At 38.4% G+C, this 25,365-nt stretch overlaps 3 protein-coding genes across 4 annotated transcripts; 1 reads left to right on the top strand and 2 right to left on the bottom strand.

The window, feature by feature from the left end:
• Positions 1-690: 690 nt before the first annotated feature.
• Positions 691-8,292, bottom strand: tmed10 (transmembrane p24 trafficking protein 10). The gene is made up of 5 exons (XM_052096494.1): positions 8,060-8,292; positions 7,222-7,342; positions 6,985-7,058; positions 2,205-2,331; positions 691-1,992 (listed from the first exon to the last, which is right to left on the bottom strand). The coding sequence occupies exons 1-5, from the start codon at positions 8,240-8,242 to the stop codon at positions 1,871-1,873; spliced, it is 627 nt and encodes a 208-aa protein (XP_051952454.1). The 5' UTR covers positions 8,243-8,292; the 3' UTR covers positions 691-1,870.
• A 6,210-nt stretch (positions 8,293-14,502) lies between these two features.
• On the bottom strand, positions 14,503-16,646 carry fosab (v-fos FBJ murine osteosarcoma viral oncogene homolog Ab). 2 transcript variants are annotated; one of them, XM_052095947.1, is made up of 4 exons: positions 16,411-16,646; positions 15,950-16,171; positions 15,730-15,837; positions 14,503-15,617 (listed from the first exon to the last, which is right to left on the bottom strand). In XM_052095947.1, exons 1-4 carry the CDS (start codon positions 16,513-16,515, stop codon positions 14,991-14,993), a joined length of 1,062 nt encoding a protein of 353 aa, XP_051951907.1. In that variant the 5' UTR covers positions 16,516-16,646; the 3' UTR covers positions 14,503-14,990. The 2 variants fall into 2 exon arrangements, with proteins under 2 accessions (XP_051951907.1, XP_051951908.1); XM_052095948.1 differs by having other exon boundaries at positions 15,950-16,119; positions 16,411-16,549.
• Positions 16,647-20,278: 3,632 nt separating this feature from the next.
• LOC127622426 (protein c-Fos-like) lies at positions 20,279-21,375 on the top strand. Its single transcript, XM_052096534.1, has 3 exons — positions 20,279-20,284; positions 20,400-20,507; positions 20,767-21,375. The coding sequence occupies exons 1-3, from the start codon at positions 20,279-20,281 to the stop codon at positions 21,343-21,345; spliced, it is 693 nt and encodes a 230-aa protein (XP_051952494.1). The 3' UTR covers positions 21,346-21,375.
• The last annotated feature ends 3,990 nt before the right edge of the window (positions 21,376-25,365 follow it).

Below are 25,365 nucleotides of genomic sequence, written 5' to 3'. Positions count from 1 at the left end.
TTAGTGACTCGAGTCCGAGTCAAATCCAAGTTACGCGACTCGAGTCCACACCTCTGGTGAATACATAGGTAGTGAATGAGAGCAGTCTAAAAAAATCCCCCGAATTTAATCAAAGACTGTTTATACCGAGACAGAGCGCCTGTATTAAAATGAATAGGAGAAATTGGAACACCCAATTAGCGCGTATGTAGAAAAGGATGTCCCGCCTTACAGGTAAAAGAGCCAATCACCTTTTAGATAGACATCGCCTGTCAGTCAACTCGAGGACAAGCATATGCAATTGCTGGAACCAGCCTAACGTTTTTTAGCGTGATCAAACAAATAATGATTGTTGTCCGATTTTACTGCTGATTAGAAATATGTTCTTTGGTCGTAGTCTTGATCAAAGGATAAGAATATTTCGGTCTTTTCCAATTCAACTTTTATGGCGTTTTGAATACAGCTTAAGTTAAAAAGGCGCTATATAAGTGCAGACCAGTTACCATAAAAACAGCTGCTTGTGAATTCCAAAAATGACCACCAAGCGGACTGATTCGCCTTGAAAACACTTTGATTTAGTTTATTATAATTACATTTTTCACTCCCTTTAACTATTCATATGATATACTAATTACTAAATAATGCTGTGATGGTGATTATTTTGTGTTGCTGTTATTATATGAGGTTGTTGAGCACTGACAAAAAGCTTAAATACTTTACTAACAATTTTTATTGAATGACAAGCCAATTGTAATTATGAAATCCAGTCCCACCAAAATTAATCAGAAGAAAAAAAAAAAACATTGCTGTTGAAAATGATTTAACACTGGAAAAAATTAATCAACAGGCAGCAAATAATAATAAATCCAATCAAAATCTTCCTCCCATGGCATGTGCGTAACCACTATTCCATAAAAATATTTTAAAAGAAAAGCAAATACTAAGTGAAAATATAGTTCAACTTTTTTAGTTGTTGCCAGAACTGATGGACCAGCTATGGCCTTTTGCACCACCTTTAACTGTAAGACCACAGCAGAATTTCTTCTAGATTGGACAATTAATTAGATCTGCAGAGAAACCAAAAACTAACAAATCGACAACAACAACATAAAAAAAATTAATTACCGATCAACTCAAACTTTCCCAAAAGCAAACACACTAAAAAGATTCTGTCCCACAAAATAAAACTGCTAAAAAAATATAAAGTAAATGACTAAATACATTTCTCAACGTTAGACTGATTCGTGACAGCTTTAAGCTCTGATGTAAAATTGTTGGTGTGCATTCACTCGCTTCATTTGCAGTTAGTGGGACTTTCGAATTTTAAAATGGCTTTGCATTTCCAAACACAGAATAGACAGTTAAATACATCAGTCAACAATCTGTTCATTAGAACTTTGTGACAATCAATCTATCCTTCCAAATAATAGCAGAAACTTAGAGCCGGAATATATTAAACCAGTACAATTAAAGCAATGAATCAAGAGTGAATATTAGCATACACATTCATGACTGACAGAAGAGCAAAAAAGCAGTTCTTAGTTTCTCTCACAGAACAGTAGCGTATCTATTATCAGTTTTAGGGGCTTGTGCTATTATTTAGTATAAATAAAAGAATCCCCCCCCCCCCAAAAAAAGGAAAACAGAAAAACTGGGTGGTTTGTCCAAATGATACCGAGCGAGCTTGTATCAAAAATGTACACGCACTGAAAGACAATTTGGCCGTCAAGCATCAATGACTTCCCAGAGAATTCCCTGATGCACGTTCACTCCCGATAAACTTCAGGTCGCCCGGGCGACCGGAATAAATTGCCGAGGCAAAACAAATGTCAGGGGCCGGAGGTTCGGGTGTCAGGAAGTAGTTCTGGGTCCCTGATTGTTCAAGCAGATTTTATTCAATAAGCTTCTTGGCCTTGAAGAAACGCCGCAGGTAGAACACCTGCCACGTGGCCAGACCAATGAGACAGCACATGGAAAAGATGCTGAAGTACAGCACACGTGTGTTGGTGGACTCTGTTAGACACAAGAGAAGACAAAATGGAAAATCAGAGGTAGATCTTCAAAAACAGGATTGACCACTCTTGACCTAAACAATGTGGAAAATGGATCAACAGTTCACACGTCAAAGAATTTTGATGCAAATCTGGGAAGTTTTAAAAATACTTCAATCTACACCATCTGAAGCAAGTGGGATGTGTTACTGGTTCTTTTTAATTGGTTCTTACCATTAGTATCTCTCATCTCCTCCTCTCTCTTCTTCATGTAGGCAAAATCATTGACGATAGACTCGGAAAGGTCCTCAAGCCGACGGAGCTCCACCTCCAGGGGCTTCAGTTTCTCTACCTTGGCAATCTGAACAAAGTGGCACAATCAGAGTGACTCCAAACTAACAGCAGCAACAAATCTGCCAAGAACAGTGTTTGAGATTGTCTACAAGCCCCGACAGGCTTAATATGCTCAATAGACAAATACACAATGGTGATTTAATTGGGAGTTCCAAATGCACTGTAGTTTAATTGTAATTTTTTTCATTATAAATATTAGAGCTAGACCGATATATCAGTTTTACAGATTAACCTGTTCTAATAGTTATATTTTCTATGCAAAAACGTTTCTTTTTATTTATTTTTCTGTGGTTCTCTGTAGATTGACCAGTTAGAATGGTTTAGTTCTACAGCAGTGGCCTCTAGAAGTGAAAAACAACCATCATGGACACCTCGTACTGATTTGCTGTATTTTAATCTTTTATCATTGACAACATTCATCCATCTTTCTATCCTTACTTCAATGCAGATTTTGCATTAAATACTTACATGTAGATCATTGTAACAAAGCCAAATCTCTGTCATATCAGAATAAGAGTCAAAGTGGTATATGGGCTTGTTTACAGTTAAAAGTCCCGTGTTTTCAACACATTTTTTTTTTTCCTGGCCATTATTGGGATTTTGGTTGCACTATAAATTGCATTTGAGATTATATTAGGGATGTCATAAATATTCATATATCGATTATTGATCAGCACGTTATTTCTTTGCACAATATATTTTAGAGGCACCATGACTTTAAATTTACCCAACATTTAAATTAGAAGCCCAATTCACATGCTTTCCAATTCACTCAGTTGGCCACTGTTTAACAGTCTGGTGTAATAGCATTGGGACAAGAGCGCGATATAAAGTGTATCTCACACACACATGCTGATGGGGTGCAGGAGATATCAGTCCAAAGTAACGATTGTACTTTGTCAAGAATGAACAAAGCGACGCTGATTTTACAGGTTAGTTTATAAAAACATTTACATTTATGCATTTGGCAGACGCTTATATTAAGATAAGTGTTTAAGTTAAGTGCCTTGCTCAAGGACACAATAGTGGTGGCTGTGGGGATCGAACCAGCAACCTTATGATTAACTTATGTGCTTTAGCCCACTACGCCACCACCACCACTCTATGATGTTGCGCTCCGTGGCACTTCAAAATGATGTTGCTGAGTGTTGGCGGTGTGTTCATAACTTTGTAGAAAATAAATAAATGTTTTGAAATTTAGAACACGCCATATCGACCCCAGACGCGTCCGTTGTGCGACCCACTTTACCAAAGTTGTGTTGAAAAATATGTCTGGAGAGACAAAGTATTGTGCAATGATCAGCTATATTTAAATCTGAAGAAAAATTATATTCCGATATATATCAATAATCATTTGAAAATCTTCCAATTATCGATGCATGACAAAGGCATCAATCTTTTTTATTCATATTGGACACCTCCAAGTCTTTTCCTGTTATAGTAAGGAAAGACTAAAACTGTCTACACCAGGCGTGTCCGGTGATGTGCTGCAACGGCTTGATCCGGTCTTCACTGTAGGGCTGCAACTAACAATTATTTTGTTTATTCGATTATTCGACTATAGAGCGCAACAGCAACTGCCCACATTTTCAGTGGTATTTTCTCCATTTATTTCATCCTAGACAAAAATCTTTCATAAAAAAAAAAAGTTTAATTAACCAAACCAACCAGCTACGAGGAGAATAACAACATCACAAACTTTGTTTTGAGACAAAAAATATTTGAAAAAGTACAAGGCTGTGTACTCACCATATTTCATGATGCACAGACTACAAAGCAGCATTGCGATTTATATCATTCAGGGCTTAAAGTGAAAAAAATTGCAGAGAGACGGACTTATCTTCAAATGGAACCATTTATTTTTAAGTATTACGGCTGTATCTTAATGGCATCTTTTTATTAATGAAGGCCAGTATCACTGATATTTTATTTAGTATACTAAATTTTAGGGTTATAAAATAGTCCACAATGCATAAATTATAAATTAAATTCGATTAATCCTTATTAAAGCTACAAGCGTTCTTTAGTCAAAGAGTAGTTAGTAGTTTTCTCTGTTCCCTTTGTTCTTTGGTTAACTTTACTGACAGACAGAATTAGTGGCTACTGTCACTTTAAGATCTACAGCTGGTGACAGGATCTCACGCGTCTCATTCTCTCACTACTCTTTACTTCCATTTAAGATTTTATTTAACTCATTTAAAGTTAATAATGATTGATTCTTGAGAGGATACTCGACAAAACGGACATTTTGGCATAAATGTGTGTGTTATTGTTCGTTCAAGCGCGAAAGAGAATTCGATACTGGTTCGCGACTTTTTGTGCCTCGTGTGTGTGTGTGTGTGTGTGTGTGTGTGAGGAGGACATTTACTGAAGTGCGTTCTCTTTTGTCTTGTCGCACATTAATGGTTTAAAGCATTTGGTGGACAAACTAATAACTAATAAGAGCTAAAGAATGACAAAGAACGGATGCAGCGTTAATTGTGTTAAATATTTTAAAACATTAAAGCTGGACAAAAAAAAAGAAATCGCATACGCTAACGTTGACAGCACTAAAGGTGCGTACACACTGCAACGTTACTTGTCATACACTGCTGACAGAAAATAAAGCGGTTTAAAGTGGACTCGTTTTCATGGTAGGCCTACACATAATGTTTTTTTAGTAAGCTACACAGAATGTTCTACATTAAATATTTAACTAACAGTCTTAAGTTACCTAGCAGCAGTGTATGTTAATGTTAGCTCAGTCAACGTAAGGCTAACATCAAAAGGTGTAGACAGAAAATATGATTATGCTGACCTGAGCTAATTTACGAAATCAACCAACTCACATCCTTTCTTTCTTTTCATCCATGATGACATTAAGTCACCTAATGTTGTTTCTGGAGTTCTGCGCTCCATGCTTTCACCGACGACGCTAACGTGAGGTATGGATCTCAATCACACTGTTGCCAGGACCCGCCCTGCTCTGCTTCTGATAGGCTTGTGACGTTAGTTAGAGCTGCGCTCCTCTCATATGATTGGTAGGTGAAATCAATTGACTCGAAAATATTAAACCGCATTCAAGTTCCCAGTTTCAAATGCAGCCGCGCGGTATGCGCGCTCATAATGGAAGCGGCGCACTCGTTTTTTCCAAGCGCGTCCGCGCCGAAAGTGCGTCCGACTGTAATTTGCAGCCTGATTAATAAATTTTGCCTGCGCCGGAGGCCGGACCTGCCCTCAAGCCGGAAATCCGGCCCCCGGCCGGAATACTTTAAGCCCTGATCATTAAATAAAAAAAATTATGGAAATATATAAAACTATTGATTTTAGGCTGTCCATTATAAGTATAGAAAATATATTTTACATTTATTGCAAAATATCCGATATGTACAAATATATACACCGAACAGCCACAGCATTAAAACCACCTGCCTAATATTGTGTAGATCCCCCTCGTGACACATACAGTATATTATGATTCAATATGCCATGAGCCACCACATAATCTAGCTGCAGAAAACGTGCATGAGGGACACCTGAGATGCATCAAACAGGTGCAGTTTCAGTCCCCCCCCATACAACTCATAGAAGCTGCGTGGACCACACAGCTTCCTTATCATTTGAACTTTAATAAAGGATGCATTAAAGATATAACACTGGGGTGTTTCCTTTTTTAGACACTCTGACAGTCATGACACTGGATCTGTACTAACTTATTTTGTATTTTTGCATTATAATTCCCTCATGCTTTGTGATCTACATCACCTTTTAGGCTGTTTGGAAAGTCTAGAGTTCATCTGGATGAAAGATGTTTTCTTCCTCTCAATCAGGCACGAGCTGCAGTGCTGCTCTCGTCCGCCATCATATGGAGAGTTTCATATGATCTCATGTTACGTTAAATGAGACAAAACAACTTTGACAACTAAACTTTTCGTTGTCGATAACTTCGACTAATTGTTTCAGCCCTACTTCAATGGGCCTGTTGAAGTGAACGTTTTTAAACCGTTTGTCTTGTTGGCATGAGCAGCACCAACAGCGCAAAATGGAGCAGGTTTACTGTCGGCGTGCCCACACAATGGACGCTTCCAGTGTAGACAGCTTCTTAGATTATAATGTGAAAGAAATGCTTTAACATTACATAACTCGATTTTACCTTTCATATTGGTATTGGCCAAATCCACTATCAGTCGAAATCTATTAAATAACTAAAAATGGCAATCAAAACTAGCTAAATAAAATGGTTAAACTTACAAAATACAGGAGCGAGTTCTCGAGTTCAAATCCAGGGTGTGCGGAGTGACTCCAGCCAGGTCTCCTAGGCAACCAAATTGGCCCGGTTGCTAGGGAGGGTAGAGTCACATGGGGTAACCTCCTCGTGGTCACAATTAAGCAGTTTTCGCTCTCAATAGGGTGAGTGGTAAGTTGTGCGTGGATCGCGGAGAGAAGTATGAGCCTCCACATGCTTGTGAGTCTCTGCGGTTTCATGCACAACAAAACACGTGATAAGAGGCGCGGACTGACTGTCTCAGAAGTGAAGGCAACTGAGACTTGTCCTCTGTCACCCAGGTTGAGGCGAGTAACAGCGCCACCACGAGGACCTACTAAGTAGTGGGAACTGGGCATTCCAAAAATTGGGGAGAAAATGGGATAAAAAATAAAAGTAAAAAACTCAGATACAAACCTCTTCATAATTTTTGGCCTCAACACCGTGCTTCATGTCTAAGTTGATCTGCTGGTCCGGAACTCTTCCAGTTCCTAGAGAGTAAAGGTAAAAATCATGTAAATCAATTTACAGCCCCAAAAATCTGATTTTATGGAGTATATCAGTGCTGGTTCAGAATCTGATCCAACTATCCATTTACTTCTAATTACTTAAGATCCACCTCAAAAAAGTGCAAAAAAAAGTTGAAATACTCACCCATGGGTGATGTGCTCTCAAAGCACACCTCAAACATATCATAGTCCTCTGTGGTGAAGGCAAACTTCCCTTTGGTTGCATCTTCTTTCGAGTAGAGGATGTGTCCAGAGGAGTCTGTGATCTAAAGGGCCACAACATTCAATCAGAATAAACTTAATAAATTTACACACAAAAGGACATATGACCACACCAATTCAATATCATTCTGATTCATCATATAGATTTATTTTAAGACACCTGTTTGACTGAGAAAAGACAAGAGGCTCTATGAGGAGAAAATGTGAATTATTGTATAATTATGTTATTATATTAATAGCACCATCCTGTCCAATGCTTGTGGAGAAAACCTAGTTTTAATTTATTTAGACTTTATATATAATTTGTGTTTTGAGAGTAAACATTTTTAGCATGTTAGGAGCTATAATACTGACTGCCCCATTATAATAATTTATCTGATTAGTTTCTGTTCAATGTATAAGACTGACGTGTTACAAGTCAAGGAGAACCAGAAAAGCACACGAACTACATCCACATATACTCTTTAAACGCTTTGTGATGCTAAAGAACCGCAGAATAAGTTTTACATAAAGTAGACATCCATTCAAACACCTGAATGTAATTAAAACGAACATAAACACGTTATTTGTGTCATTCAATCACCGGCCAACCAGGAAGCGCCATGTAGCGCTACCATACGGCCCTGCATTTAAAGGTACAGACTCATTGAAACTACCACAAATAACAATGTAATTCCGTTTGAATGTGTTTTAACAGTTAATTAGAACAGTAATAATTATTTGTGTGAATTTGAATGTAGTTAATCCTGTGGTGACGTCACCTTCAGGTTGGTTTTCGTGTTGGGCTGCTCGCTGATCTCGTATTCTCCGGTAACGAGCACGTCTTTATGGATCTCCTCCCGGAGACACTTTCTGCTGCGCACCGGCAGGTAGAATGAGATTGACACGACGGACTGAATCAAGACCGGCAGAAGCAAGAGAGAAAACATACCGATCCGCGCCATGACGAGCTGATAGCTCCACTACTGCAGGCCCGGACGCGTTGCACACTGCGCCTGCGCTCTCACTACACGCATGCGCACTGATCTCGGCATCAGTTGCGACACTTTGTGGAGATTCCGGGAATGGCACAGAGCGCTTTGGAACACAAGTGCATGTTTTACATTATAACAACATGTTTATTATTTTAATCCTTGAGGACTTTATGCATTCTGATGTAAGATCTTGTCTATGTTTCCAAATTGTGGTGGGGATTTTTCTTCATCCTTCGTTTTGATTTGTTCACTGAATCATTCACTGACCAATTCTGTAAATTACATCAAGTACGCCAGTAGGTGTCGACAAATGAGCGTATTTTATCTTATGAGTGAGCTATTGTGTCATTGACTCAACTGATTAATGAAAAAGATCAGAGTTGTTCAAGATGGAAACAGTGGAAGTGAACGAGAACGATGTGTTCTGTTTCCATGTCTCAACCTCGGGACAGGTCACCAGAACCAGCGGGATCCAGCTCCATTCCTGTTTGGCATTGGACTCCACTGCTACGTGTCTCTGAGTGATGATGATTAAATGCAGCTGGTGCCAGCCAGACATCACTTCAGTCTATAACGATGGACCTTAGGGGATGAACTGATGCCAACTCCAACCATAAGACATGGCATACTTCATATGCTACTGCCTGAACCTGGGACCTTACCGAAATGACAGGCCGGTTGAACTGCGAAGCACTGATCTCTGCATCACCTTGGTTCATGATGGAGTACACTATTAAAATTAAATAGAGAGACTATCAATAAATGGCCAGCAAAACCCTTCATGACTTGCACGTAAATAACAAATTTTGGCATTATATTCATGTTTGTTAGCCAGAGGGGAACTGGCCCCCACAGTGAGCCTAGTTTCAAGGTTATTTTTCTCCATTTAAGATTAAGCATTACTGCAGTGTACACATACAGAGCCAATGAAATGCAGTTGTTTTTGCATATCCCAACTAGTTGGGGTCAGAGCACAGCCATGAAACTCAAGGGCCCAACAGTGGTATCGTGGCAGTGCTGGGGTTTGAACCCCCCAACCTTTCAGTCAGTAGTAACCCAGAGCCTTAACCGCTGAGCCACCACTTTTTATACACACTTCGTATTTAATCAAACTACACAATGAGGACTCTAACAATTTATAGACATTACAGTTTAATTTTCTGTTCATGCCTGATCTCCAAAGCTGCTTTGAAACGACGTCTGTTGTGAAAGTCGCTATATACAAATTAAAATGACTTGATTTGTTCACTTAATAGATTCATTCCAAAACACTGATTTGTTTACCAACGAAACACATAAACCAGAGCAGTGCAGAGAGCGAAGTTGTGCATGATGATTTGGCTTCTTTTGGGACTGCACGAACTGACTGGCCATTTTTTCATATCAAACAATATTATTTGTATTTTTAACTGCATAAAAGCAAAGCCTTAGTAACTATTCAGTTTGTAAGTAAGGATTGCGAGGGGAAGGCTTTGGGGTTTAAGGCCCTGTGTCTTCTCCCGGGAAGCTATTTTCAGTCATGAGGGTGATGCCTATCCACTAGAATGGGGAAAGACCAAAATCTTCAAAACGGTGGATCAAGATTAAGATCAAAGCACTTATTTCAAAATGGCAGTAAATTATGACAACACTGGAGTCATACATTGGAATTTTTTGTTGTATTTTTTTGTATTTTTTTTAACCTCAGATTACGCTAAAAAACGCTATTTTCCCGGCATGTATATCTAATGCGCATGCGTGTTGTCGGGTTGATTGACAGGTGATGTCTGTATCTAAAATGTTATTGAATGTGAACAATTGGAACGACCAACGGTTAACGGATTTATAGGCTAGTAAACTTTACATCCGTTGACCGTTAGGCGTTCCAATTTCTCCCATTCATTTTGATAGAAGTGGCCAATCTCTGCTAAATAGTCTCTGATTCTAATCTTTTTGAAGAGTCACACACGTTTCATTTCACAAATAAAACTTGTTTTATGACTTTGTTCACCGAGTAGAACCGTAATAAAAATCAATTACCACTTGGCGGTTCATTCAGTTCACCGGCGCAGAAATAACAGTCATCCGTGTCTGAAAAGACCTCTTTTTATTTATTATTATTATTTTTTTAATAGTAATTTTTTTCTTCTTTTTTATTTTTAACCAGGGAATACATAGTCATCAAGCAATCATGTAAGACCTTATTCATCTAACATATTTATAAACGAATAACTTAAATACATCAGGCATCTTCCATACAGACTTTTTTATTGTTGTTGCTATTATCAATGAAAAAAATGGTCTAATGTTTGGTAAATTTGAAATACATTTTGCTTTATGTATATGATATTTCCCAAACATGGCTAGAATTTTAATTGTTTTGTCAATCTCCAATGACCCGGTATCACAAACCAAAAATAAGGCTATAGCTTCGCTTATTTGAATAATTTTATGAAAAACCTAAAAAAAATAATTAGGGATACTTAAGACCAAAATGATTCTGAATAAATACAAGTATAGAAATAGGTATGAGATTGTTTCCAATTCCTCATTGCAAAAGCAACATTGTGGTGAAAGATCTTCCTTAAACTTACTAATAAAGGCATTGGGGAGAATATCAATGTATTACTTTATTATTAATCTCTTTAGCTTTGTTTGAAATGACATATTTATTGATGTCAAACCACAAATTCTAAATAGAAAGCAAAGAATAAGCGGCACTAGAGAGGAGACTATTATAGTTTATCCCTATAAGGTCAGTGTCCATGCCTCTAGTGCTTGTTTGTGAAAATTTGACTGTTTAATAGGGAGTTTAGTGCATCTGAAATCACAGGAAAGTAAATTTTTAAGTCCACTGCATCTATTAAAAATTAAGTTGGGGATAGAAAAACATGCAGAATTATTCCTACCAATTAGACCAATGCTTCATCCAATTAATTTGAAGATATTGTTAATAATGCCCAAATTTAGAGCATTTAAATCTCCCTCAGAGAAACTTCTAATAATCATTTTCATTTTAATTTTCATTTAATTTTTTCATTTCATTTTAAGTGCCTTGCTCATTGTGTCCTTGAGCAAGGCACTTAACTCCAGGTTGCTCCGGGGGGATTGTCCCTGTAATAAGTGCCCTGTAAGTCGCTTTGGATAAAAGCGTCTGCCAAATGCATAAATGCAAATGTAATTTAAAGAGGTCTTAAATTTGGGGATGGATAGACAGAAATCACAATATGGCCTAATGTGATTATTCTTCTTGCCTTAAAGCAAAACCTATGTGGACAAAAGATAATTCACAAGTCTGCTGTCATGTATATAGATAGAGAATATATGCAGAGGTTGGTTACGACTGGTTGCAGATGATCTCTTTTTGTTAGTTTTCTAATATAGCATTAGTGGTTAAACACTAACAGTCAACAGTTCAGTCTCATCACGTGTTGATTTTATACATTTTCCTCTCAAAACATTGCGTTTGTGGATTGGATTGATAATTATGTAATAGCTGATGTAGAAAATGGCGGCTATCCAACTGTGTGTCTTTTTCAGTGTTAGTAAGGGAGCAATGCATTATGGTCTATCTTTAGCTTGGATTCTCTCTCTTTTTTTCCTTTTTTCCAGTTTTTTCCCTCAGCTCTCCAGCAGACGTTGCATGCCTGTTTCCTCCCCTGGGCTGCAGCATCGACGCAGGCCGGCGTCACCGTGTTCTAATTTTACTGCTGTTGATGCTGATGGTGAAGGCAGCGCACCTGCTATTTCTGTCTCAGCCTCTCTCCAGGGTCTGCCAATTGTATAAATAGACAGAGAATGATTTTATGCTACGTGGTTTTACGTCAGGGCCACAACTCTAAATGACTGGCTGTGCGTCTTTTTAAGATACAAAGCGAAAGTTTTGAAACTCGCCTTTCAGTCTTTTTCTCTATGTTTTCATTTTTCTGTCTATTTCTTTTCACTCTGCTAATACCTCACTGCCCCCCTTACATTAAAAGGTATCATTTTAATAGCCACTAATTGAAATTAGTGTTAAATCAGGTTAATGGAATATTGTCAAACTGTGCATCTCTGGGTTTCTGTAAGACACAATTCATTTTCTCATGTATTGTTCAATAAATGCGCGTAACTGATAAGAGTGAAAAGGGAAGGAAGTGACAAAAGCGTAATGGCATGATTGCATTACCACCTCTTACGCACTTAAGCGTCCTCATTTCCACACTAATATTACTGGGCTGCAATATGTTCTGGGAAAAAATAATGCAAACAAAATGTAAGGGGCTCTGATTACAGCTATAAATGATTTTGGGTAAATTAATAATTGCCTATTTGACAAACATATCAGTAAATATGTTCACCATATAAACAATAAACTATGTATTTACATGCATTAGACACAGAACAGCACCTTAGGCAATACATTATTTGCCTATACAAATTAGATGCCTACACCAACATTAAAGTGATAGTTCACCCAAAAATTACACTTATCTTATTATTACTCACCCTCATGCCATCCCAGATGTGTATGCCTTTCTTTCTTTTGCTGAACACAATTAAGATTTTTTAGCAGAATATCTCAGATCTGTAGGTACAATGCAAGTGAATGGTGGCCAGAACTTTGAAGGTCGAAAAAGCAAATAAAGGCAGCATTAAAGTAATCCATAAGATTCCAGTGGTTAAATACAGTGGTTCTGCAGCGATATGATAGGTGTGGTGAGAAACAGATCAATATTTTTGTCCTATTTTTACTATAGATTCTCCTCCTTGCCTAGTAGGTGGTGATATCCATGAAGAATGTGAAAGTTAAAGTGGAGATTTATTGTAAAAAAGGACTTAAATATTGATCTTTTTCTCACCCACAATTATCATATTGCTTCTGAAGATATAGGTTTAACCACTAGAGTCATATAGATTACTTTTATGCTGCCATTATGTGCTTTTTTGGAGCTTCAAAGTTCTGGCCACCATTCACTTGCATTGTATGGTCCTACAGAGTGGAGATATTCTTCTAGAAATCATAATTTGTCTTCAGCAGAAGAAAGAAAGTTATACATATTTGGGATGGCATGAGGGTGAGTAAATGAGTGAAATTTCATTTTTTGGGTGAATTATCCCTTTAATGTGTGAATAATAATATTGGCTATTAAATACTGTGGCAGGGCGGAGGGTGGGGCCAGGTCGTGATTCCGCGCATCCGGCCCCTAATCAGGCTAATTAGCCCTCAAGCGGGATAAAGACTGACCGTAAATGGCACTGCGACAGAGAAAGAGAGATTTATGGACAACTGTCCAACGTGTGTGTGTGTGTGTGTGTCTCCGTCTGTCCGTCCAAGATTATACTTATTATTATACTTTTACTTTTAATACTTATTATGTATATTGTCAAGCCGGTTCTCGCCTCTTCCTTTAGATGAATCCCTTTACACTGGTGCCGAAACCCGGGAAAGAGGAGGGATGCGCCATTGTAGAGTCCTCGCCACTACCATCCACCCCAATGGAGCAACCGCGGTCATCGGCCATCTGCCGGGGAGCGGACGAGTGGATCGAACAGCCGCCGACCGTGAAGGGAGACCACTGCCAGGGGTGGGGGAGACCCTTCTATTTCCCAAGAATGCGGCGGGGCGTTCCGTCCACCAGGGGCCGGAAGACTGCCTCCGATCCACCCGGGGAGGTGCGGCGGTCATCCATTAGAGGGTGGAGGAGTGGCCAAGGACCAAGCTACAGTGTATCGGAGAACCGGCGAGAAGTGTTTTTCCCTCTCTCTCTCTCTCGTTGGCCTTTCCCTCTTTTTAAATGTTTTGTTATCGCTGTTATTGCATGTAGGTGCCACACTTTTTTTGGTTTGTTTTCCTCCCCTTGTCCCCTCCCTCATAAAGGCAGATGGGACAGAAGGCACGCCCCTCCCCAGGGAGAGGGGGGGGATGGGGTGTACCCGGGGGCTCCCCAGCCTGAGAAAATGAGGAATGTGGCAGGGCCGAGGGCAGGGATCGAGTCGTGATTCCGCACACCCGGCCCCTAATCAAGCTAATTAGCTCTCGAGAGGGATAAAGGCTGACCGAAGGCAGTGCAACAGAGAGAGATTTTCAAACAGCTGTCCGACACCTGTGTGTGCGTTTGTCCTTTTGGTTAAGTTTATAATTAAAATATTATTTATATTGTCAAGACAGTTCTTGCCTTCTTTCCAAATACATTTTCACATTGTGATGCACACTAGCAATTTTTTTTGCATTAAACCATGTGCTCGTAATAAACAAAGGTAACAAAAAGTATCGCACATATAATATTTATTGTTTCTAGTTTTGCAAACAAGTCGCAAGTTCACATTTCAGTACAAAAATAAATCCCATAAATTAAGAACACTGTTTTCACAGAAAACTTCATACTTGGACATTAGACCATTCAATGCAATGGTTAGGCAGCACACATGAGTAAATAACAAAATGCAAACACATTCAAAATAAACCATAAAAAAGGCAAAACATGTTAGTTCTATATTGCTTAGAACGCACTAATACAACAATTCAATATAGCACCAACTGAAAACTATATTATTAGTTCAACTCAACAATAACAAGATCATTAATATAAAAGTAGTTTAACCCATGCTTATCTTGCTACATTTGGCAGGCATGTATGGTAGAGATAAATATAGGAAGCAATAATGATTGCTTGATAAGAGTCAGTTCCATAGCCCTGCTATGCCATTTTAATCAAGTTGTGTCAGAATTCAAATACTTAAGAGTCTATAGGCAGACTTAAAGAGTGAGGATGGTTGGGGAATTCAGGGAGTCAGATGACTGCTCGTTGCTGCCGCCAAATCGTCGGTGGGTGGGGAAGACGTCATTTTCTGGATAGGTGAACATAAAGGAAGACGTATATGTAGTGCAGGCCGGGGTGCAGCTGACGACTGGTGTGCAAAGGGGCTCCTGGTCGCTATTAGCCGGTGTGTAGAGTGGCTCCCAGTCGTGGGCATACAAAGAGCTAGACAGGTCCACATCAGGAACAGAGCGAGCGGTCTCCAGCTCTGCTTTGGCAAAGAGCTCCAGAGACTCTTCCAGGGTGGGCTCCAGGTCGGAGATCCTCACCGTGGTGTTGAAGCTTTCGGTGGAGGGTGTGCTCGAAAACAGCGAGGTGCTGGAGGAGGTTATAATTGATTCATTTTGTCTGGAATCTCCGGAGGTAGTAAAGCTGAGGATTTCCGGGTCTGAATCAGAGGTGACCGGAGAGGCCGACGACTTGGGGAAGTGGATATCAGCCTCTGAAGGGATCTTGCAGATGGGTTTGTGTGCAGCGAGGATGAACTCCAACCTCTCCTTCTCTTTGAGCAGGTTAGCGATGTCATTTTGGATGGAGGATTTCTCATCCTCAAGCTGGTCAGTTTCCTGTTATGGGAAAAACAAAAATTCAAGATTGTCAGTATGATAGACCTTGATCAGCTTTGTGCAGATGCTTTAGTCTACAAATTATTTCCTTAAAGATTTGAGGAATACTTACAGCTTGCAGGGTATCAGTGAGTTCTCGTCTTCGGTTGCGACATTTTGCTGCGGCCATCTTGTTGCGTTCACGGCGGACTTTTTTCTTTTCCTCCTCCTCTGGAGAATACTGTAAAAACAACAAAAATGTTACCCTCTGAATTCAGCATATTAAAAATCAACAAAGCGATGGAACCAAAGGTTAACCAATCTCTAAACCAACCAATCAATGCATTGTTTACCTGTTCAGTTCTGGCTCTCTTGTTGGAACTTGGGGACTTTGCTCCAGTGACCCTCATTTGGGTGTAAGGACTCGGGCTCAAGGTGTAAGTCCGAGCTCCGCCGTTGGAGGACGCCACAGATGAAATCATAGGCTGAACCATCCACTGCAGGTCCGGGCATGAAGAGACCGCTGTGACAGTTGGGACGAAAGAGTCACTTGAGACACACAGATCCGTGAACTCCTAAAAACGAAAATAAGAAATCATTTTTAATGTATGTAAGAGACGAGTATTAGTGTATGCATGCATGCATGCCTGCATGTTATAATAGTTCACTGGTTTAATGACTTAAGTTTAAATAAACATAACGTATATTGTTCATATTAAGTCAATTGCATTGTAGTATTGCAAGTAAATAAAATATAAAATATTATTCATGAATGAGTAGCACTACTTTAGAGTGCGAAGTAATTGATATATACCGGAGTCTGGCTGAGCGGGTAATAGGCGACGCTCTCGCCGCTCGGAGACGCAGTGCTGCACCGGGAAGAGGCGTCACAATCGGCGTTAAGGCTGGTAAACATCATCCTGTCAAATGTCGATGAACAAACTCTATCCAGTATTAAAATATCCAAAAATTCAGATCGGCTTCAGGCAGATTTAAAATCCACGATCGGAGAGTTCCCAGTTCGTCTGTTGATCTTCCTCAATTCGGTGTTCAAAGTTTGAACGCTGCTCTTTAGCTCTTGCGGTGCTTATATAGGACTCTCCGACTGACGTCAGTTGAGGGCGTGGCGAATGTCTCCTAGTGATTGCGCTGAAACATAGGAAAACAACGACTTTACGAGCACGTTTTACTGGATTATCGTATATTTTGGTATAATGCTCTTAAAGTATCATTTTTAAGTTTTCTAAAACGTTTGTGGTATAACATCGCTAAAACGGAGCTAAATACGTGACTTTCCATAGTAGGGTATCCCACGACGTAATTTACCTTATATGGAATGTTTCCTGAAGAGGCTGAGCGCTGAAGGGAAATACTCATACATTATGTATTAAGATTAAGATACACCGAGAAGACCTCAGTGTTGTCAAAAACAAAATAAAGCCTGCTTTGGATACATGTAATAACTTTGATTCACAAAGCCACCCTTTTATAATTTAGTCATGCTAATGACATTGTAATATCACATTATTGGCTATTATATATACATGCAATTGGTTTGATGGCAGTTTATTCCTTTTTTTTTCAAACAATGTTTTCTTGGAACTTAATGTTGTTAGATTTTATACTTTCTTCAAAACACAAGGCATTCATGGTCACGGGCCGTGTTCATACCTTTGCGTAATAAAAAGGCATGACATATGACAGCAACACTCAAATGCTTTCACACGGTTGAGGAATCCCTTTATGAAATGCTCAGCTCGGCTCTTATATGTGAATGTTGCGTCACTAGACACACCAAGAAATATGATGTATCCTAAATTTCAAAGGACCTACATGTTAGAACCAAATTATACTTAGGGCAAACTATTTTTAAATATTTATTTTTTTGGCCTTTATGTAAGTATGTATATATATATATATATTAATTACTTTATATTTTAAATATTCAAAGTTAGACATCAACTCTTTGAGTGAAAGTTCATTTTCTGGTCTATTTTTCTTATTTTAATCTGATCTGAGCTACTTAATATTTAGTATCTTTTTAAATGTTATATTTAACTTTCTGCCGTTAACACTGAATAAACATGACTGAAACAGACAGACTTTGTTATTGATCAACAAAGGCATACAGCGTTCCCATGTGACGTCACATTTCACTGCACTACATTTCAGTGCGTGTTTTGTTTGATCTTCCGCGTTGTCAGAGCGACGCCCCTCCCACAGACGTCACTGCAATCTGAACCTTTGCAAATCTGATCAGCAGTTTCACCTTTGACATAATGAAAGTCTATTATTAACTGTAAACAAACGCATTTGTTTTTTATTATGACCGCTCCTGAACAAAATAGTAACCTTTAAGCTATTTAACTGGAACAGATCTGATTTGTATTTTTTTTTTTTGGCATCCAGTTTGGGAATTAAACGGGAAATGTCTCTGTGGAATTCTTGGCAGATAATAACTGTTTAATGCAATTTCATTGAGCAGTGCTTCCTGCATATGGCCCTGTTCTGTTCAGGGCACACAGATCAGCAACCAGAGGCGGATCTGCCGGGAAACACTTGGACCAAGGACAGAAGGGAGGCCCCACTCACACACCCTCATGTGAAAGCAGGGATTACCTCATTTGAGCTATGAATAGAGATATTAAGACATGGTATGTGGCTGAATAGCGTTCAGTCCAATGCAAATCAGAAAATGGAAAACCTTTTTTTTATTTTTTTTTTATAGTAGGCCTACGATTTTAAGATGTCATTTAGGCTAATGGGAAATGTTTACCAGCAGTTATGAAACAGCCAACTTTCATTAGATGAAACTAAAAACACACACGAGTAGATCATTTTGGGTTCTTGACGAATATGTCGTCAAAAGAATGTCACTGAATTAAGAGACATATGATAAAAATAGGCTGTGCCGCATTAGCACCGGATACTCCATATATGGTCAGGACATGCTGCTCTCTGATTGGCTGCTCACATTAGCGACAGGGTTGTTGCTGGAGCGCATTCAGTGGGAGATCCATTATTTTGACTGAAAAGGGATACGAATAAAATCGTAGTTTTTAATAGGGTGCGGTTGAAATATCAAAACAATCATCAGACTGTTAAAGGAGCTTGTTTATTTTTTCATTTTCTGAAATAGCCTATAGCCTGCACATGGCCCTACATTTTGACCAAAACTGTCTTTTTTTTTAAACAACATCTTTACATTAGGCCAAACGCAGCTTTGCTACATTGTTATTTTTTGTATCAATTATATTTCCCCTTAAATAGCACGATCACCGTGTGAGGAGACCAGAAAATGTTTAACATATTTGGTACATCTCTGTAAAATATGCATATATTATATTATAACCTCACGAAGGAATGCAAAAGACACAGGCTGCAAGTAAGGCACGTAAAATGACGTATCTTGTTCATTCAACGTTATTTAGCCTAACCAAAAATCTTGCATTTCGTAAAATTGAATGCATACCATTGAAGAAAATTATGAGTGAAAATGATAGCTGCGAAATTCTGTTTATATTTGTCTGGTGTTTACTCTCTCCTCTCTGGATCAGTGGTACAGCTCGTCTCAAAGATTTCATTCATAAATATCTGACTCTGGTGGCTCGTGCCTCCTAGCGTAGTAACTATAATTTAAATGGGGGGCTGTGTGTGGGGTGGGGGGTGCATTTGGTGACATTAGTGACACAATATAGTTCTCAGCATCTCCTGGCGTGATCTAGTTTAAGTGACGCCTAGAAACGCTTCCTCGTGTCGGAGTGTTTGTCAGGTGTCTGCAGAAGAACAGCTGCACACATCAGCCGCTCAAATGAAGGTAAAATCTATTGCATGTTAATATCATCAAAATGGGCTATTTAAAAATGGCGGTAATGATTTATGATACTGTAATGATCTAATAATGTATATTGAATATACTGAAGTTGAAATGTACATACAGTTTTATGTGAGAGTGCATGTTATGTGATGGATAAAAAAATAACATATTCATGCTCATTCTCAGAAGGCAGGTATTGTGAAGGACGTGTGTCCAAAGACAGACGCAGCTGATGGTCCCTTTGTTCCAACGGTCACTGCTGTAGCTTCAGCTCCAGATCTGAAGTGGATGGTCTTGTCCACTGACATCTCTTCAGTGTCACCCTGCAGCTCTGCAAGACACGAGAGACCACAGAGATCAGCTCACTCTATGGATAACAAACCTTCTCGAAAGATCTTCACTGGCCGGAGAAAAGGGGTGAAAGATCAGGCAAATATGCATTTTTAAAGGAATTGCTCATGCAAAATATTTTTGTTGTCATTATTTACTCACCATTGTGTCGATCCAAAACAACAATGTTGTTATTTGTTCTGTTGAACCCAAAAGGAAAATGTTGTAAGAATCATCATGTAGCTGTTTTTCATATGACAGTTACCACAGCTGCAGTGCTCCAAAAAGAACAAATAAGACCATAAATGCACTATAAACACAGTGCATTTTCCATTATTCACATTATGCCAAGTTATACGATAGCTTTATGTGAGGCGCAGACCAAAATTTGAATTGCTATTCACTGCTAATTATCCCCTTCACAAAAGCTCAGAAAACTTACTCTTGTATAGAAAACAGATCTGAGAGGATTCTTGAAAAAAATCTCATTTTGTGTTCCATGGAAAAAAATAACAGCAAATGGAATTGGAAAGACATGAGGGTGATAAAAATATAATAGAATTGTAATTGTTTGGGGAGATAATAACTCTTGATACCGCTAAAAAAATATGTATTCAAAAATATAAAACATGTATATCTGCATATGTGTGTTTCAGCTTTCTCCAGAGGAAGAAGAGAGGAAGAGGATCAGAAGAGAAAGGAATAAACTTGCAGCTGCCAAGTGTCGAAATCGCAGACAAGAATTAACTAACAGTCTCCAAGCTGTAAGTATACAATTCAGTGTATTCTATTGTCTTGTGTACAATTATAACTTTTGACATTTGTGTATCGGCACCAGAACATTAGAATGGGGTAATAGTTACTGCCCAAGGGGCATTTTGTACCTTTATGGGGGCAACTTCTATTAACTTCTTTCTATGTCAAACGTGTAATCATCTGTAATCAATATACAATAAACTGTTAATCTGAACAATTACCAAGCCCTTGTTAATTTATGATCCTTTTGTGCATGTGTGTTTTCAGGAAACTGACAGCCTTGAAGAAGACAAGGCAGCTCTGCAGTCTGAGATCGCTACTCTGTTAAAAGAGAAAGAAAGACTCAAACGTATTCTTTCTACTCACAAACCCCACTGTAAACTAAAGGAGGAGACATCTGGGGAAAACAAGAAACAAGTCCAAACGCAGGTGGAGCAGACACCCCCACAGGCCCCTAAAACCTCTCCAGAACATCATCTGGTGCCCACTTTTCCCCAACAGCCTGACCCCACCAGCACTGCGATCTTCGGGGACTCCGACGTCCTTCTGTGTTCCAGTGCAGAACTGGGTGCCGTTGAGGTGGAACCGTACATTGACATGAGGGATGTGACCATGGAATACATTAGCAATGTGATAGACCATGGTGATGACATGGATTTGTTAGTGCCAGACATTGATTTAAGTGACTCTTTGGGCTTGAGAGAATGGGAAACCATGTACATGTACATGGGAGGCGGGTTACCACCCATAAGCTCCCCTACATGTAGCCCCACCTGTAGCAGCAGCAGCAACGCTGTTCCTGTTTTCAGCTTCAACGATGCAGATTTAGAGAAAGGCTTTGAGTAAATCTAATGCAACCAAAGAAATCTTGATGACTTTATGAAGGCTCTGGTACATTGTAAACAATACAGTAATGTTGTTGTTGTTGTGAAATATTTTTAAAAGAATTCTTCATGAAAAGAAAACCCCTAAAAACATGTTCAGTGTTTCATCAGATAAAAGCTGTGTAATAACTTTCTAAAGAAATAAGATACATCTAGTGTGCTGAGACAGACTTGTTTCTTCAACTTTTTGAATGTATTGTTGTTCATAAAGACATGTTTTTGAATGCAGTGATGCACTTTTGTATCAGGTGATCTTGTGCTGTGCAGTCTGTTACATAATGTGACTAACTGTTTGATTAACAGCTTGTAATTTGTGGTATTGTCAAAAGTAAAATGTGATCCTGACCATGGTGGAAGAAAAAAATCTGTTGAGTCCTTTTCTTTACGCATTTTGTTCTTCCTACTTCTGTTTCTGTGGTCTGGTATGCCTCTAATAAACAATGAAAGAATGAGGAAGTATTTTGATGTTTGCGTGTGTGTGTTTATCAGAAAAAACTGCTGCTATTGCTTTATTTATTAACCGAGTTATAATAGCCAGAATTCAAGTAGCTAGGGTAATTATTCTGCCACGTGCATGGGCAACATGAACGCATCGTCTCGTGTATATCGATAATATCGTCACATTCATTAATGCTTCATTCATCTTATATACATGCATAAATGGGGATTAAGTCTGGGTGTGTGTGCAGACGTTGACATCGTGAATATTTTGAAGGTTTCTGGGTGACGCGATTTCGCTTCTCTTCCAGTTCAGTTCTAGCCTGGTACGTAACGTAACGTGCATGACGTCAATGCGTATCTGCACGCCACGCCGTTTTTTTTCCTTTCGGCTTTTCTTCCGTGCCCATATGTGGATATGAAAACGCTCTGTTGTTCGATCTCTATGGAAAAAGCAGATCGAGTTTCACCCATGAAGGCTTCCCCGGAAACGAGAGAGAGAGAGGGAGAAAGGCTCTCAGTTTGTCACGGGAACCCTTTTGTGTCGCTAACATGCTTAAAGTATCCATGTAAAATACCATATGTTAATCTGGTTGTCAAATGTACGTTTAAAGCGTTTAATGCTGCGGTCATATGTAGCCTCGTGTTGCACGGTCTGTTCCGATGAGGTCAGATGGAATAAACTGGCCACAGCTCCATTGCAAAGAGTTTACAAGAATTGAAATGTTAGATAAACATTGTGTGGCTAAATCTTGTGCACACATCTGGTGACTGAAAAGACATATGCGAGATGCAAAACTCTTTTACAGTAAAATACAAGAAATATTGTTTTAACTACATTAAGAATATACGTGTATTTGCTTGTGTTTATATTTTACTTTCTACAGTATACAGTCAGTGCCAAAAGTCTGGGGCCATTAATGAAAATGCTTCTATTTTGTATTATTTTGCTATTTAATAGGCCCATTTGAGTAAAAAGTGTTTTATTTATTTTTTGCATAAATTATTTGCATGAAGTAGCTATATGTGATGCCAGTTGCGCTAGTGTTGTCATGGACTCCACGAGTTTGTGCAAAACCCGATGATTATGTTACCCAGCATAATGTGAGAATGTTTCAAAGAGCATTTTGTGTTCCTCAATGGAAGCAAGGAAATTATGAGGTACAAAGGAGCTAATATGGGCACAATTGTTGTGTCACAAATTGTTGACTAAAAAATATAGTCCATTAGTTCTATGGTTTTCTTTGTTTTAACCCTTATGTTGCGTTCCGGTTATTTTGGATTATTATATTATAAAACAATTTTTTACGATTTTAAATTTTTTTTCTTTATCCAGTTGGAATAAAATCCCTTTATATAGTTCACATATGGCACCTGAAAACACAAAAAAAAATTGGAAAATTGTATTTAAATTTTATTGGTTTTATTTCACATTCGTGTACCTGTCGTGTTCCCGTTCAAAAATGACTGCCCATTGGAAATGAATGGGCGGGGCTACACAAAAATAAATACAAAAATTAAAGAATTAATGTTCAGGAGCCTGTCCAATCAAGCACATATGTGTATGAAAATGCTGTGAATGTTTTTTATATAGTCAAAATATGAAATAAATAATGCTATTTTTAACTTTAAAAAAACCCGAAAAGTTGTATAAGGTCAGGCCAATGAAGCCTACTATCAATAAGTTATAAAAAAGAAGTACAAAACCGGTTCTAGTTGCTAAAAATCAAGTTAACAGATAAATTGAAGGGTCCTGGGTAGCTTAGCGAGTATTGACTGACTACCACCCCTGTCGAAGTTCAAATCCAGGGCGTGCTGAGTGACTCCAGCCATGTCTCCTTAGCAACCAAATTGGCCCAGTTGCTAGGGAGGGCAGAGTCACATGGGGTAACCTCATCGTGGTTGCAATTAATGGTTGTCGCTCTCAATGGGGCACGTGGTAAGTTGTCCGTGGATTGCGGAGAGTAGCTTGAGACTCCACATGCTGTGAGTCTCAGCGGTGTCATGCACAGCGAGCCACGTGATAAGATGCGCCGATTGACGGTCTCAGAAGCGGATACAACTGAGACTTGTCCTACGCCACCGAGTAACCATGCCACCACGAGGACCTAGTAAGCAATGGGAATTGGGAATGTCAAATTGGGGAGAAAAGGGGATAAAATAAAAATAGTTAACAAAAAGATATAAATGCAATGTCTTGTGAAATTATATTCGTAATGAGAGATTTATATACAGTATAATGGGCCGGCCATTTTTGACTTTGTGACTTTCTGCCATATTTCACAAAATAACATTTTTTTTGTGAAATATTTTAACATTGAAACAAAATAGTGTGATAAACAGGACATATATATGGTATTTAATACAGTACAAATGTCCATAGAAAATGCTTTTTTAAGACAATAATTAAGATGCATTAGCTCAGGTAATTTAGGCCTATTGTCAATAAATTCCAAAAAGAGGCAAAAATCATGTTCATATTACTAGAAATCAAGTTAACACAAAGATCTAATGCAATATCTAGTGAAAATATAATTAGAGATTTATACTGTATACATTTTAATGGGCCGGTCATTTAAATGACAATTTTTTATGGTAAAATTATCCAGCTTTTTTAACACAAAAATTAAGTTAATTTACGTAGTTAAGTTAATTAAGTTGCATTATCTCAGGTAATTTAGGCCTATTGTCAATCAGTTCCAAAAAGATGTTCCTGTTCTAATTACTAGATATCAAGTTTAAAAAAAAGGTCTAATGCAATATTTAATGATAATATATGGATTATGTGAGAGTCAAAGGGTTAAATGTTCATAATATTAAACATTCTATCTATTTGTAGGTTTAAATGAAAAACATCCCACATTTTCAATATGGTCTCAGACTTTTGGACCCACTACTGTATGTCACAGGATAGACTTTCTTTATTATTCCCAATTACGATCATAAATCATTGATATTCCATATTGTAACACACCGCAGCATTCACCCTTATCGTTGCTCGTAATATCATCCAACACTCAGACGTTGATGTGATATGAGACTAATGGCAGGTGAAACTCCTGTGAGTTTCCCCATAGAAGCACCTTCTGCTCAGAGTGCTCAGATCTTCTGCTGTTGGCAGTATTATGTTACAGAGTGCTCTTGGTGCAAACACTATATAAGTTTTTCTTTATATTGAGCCTATCGATATATAGACATGATGGCGGTCAGTTTCATTCAAATTTAACTTGGATTAGTCAACATGTGCCATGGCTAATGATTAATCTGAGCTGTCTGCAATAAAATTATGTTCTGCAGGACTTCCTCTTCTTTCTGCATGACAAATTCAGACTGCAGTTTTTAATATAACAGCATATACTGTAGGATACAGAAGTTTACAGCCATGCGTCTGGGACAAAACTGTTTCTTTTTTATACAATGCATGTAAATTTGTATTTATGTATATTTTTAATAAATGGCCTTCATTTATTATTATTATAAATTTTTTTCAGTACTTTTTTCTTGCAATTTCAAATGTTAGTGGAGTTTATAACAATAGATAAAA

The sequence above is a fragment of the Xyrauchen texanus genome, chromosome 28 (genome assembly GCF_025860055.1).
Source record: "Xyrauchen texanus isolate HMW12.3.18 chromosome 28, RBS_HiC_50CHRs, whole genome shotgun sequence".
NCBI lineage: Eukaryota > Metazoa > Chordata > Actinopteri > Cypriniformes > Catostomidae > Xyrauchen > Xyrauchen texanus.
This window is presented reverse-complemented; position numbering and strand designations above follow the sequence as displayed.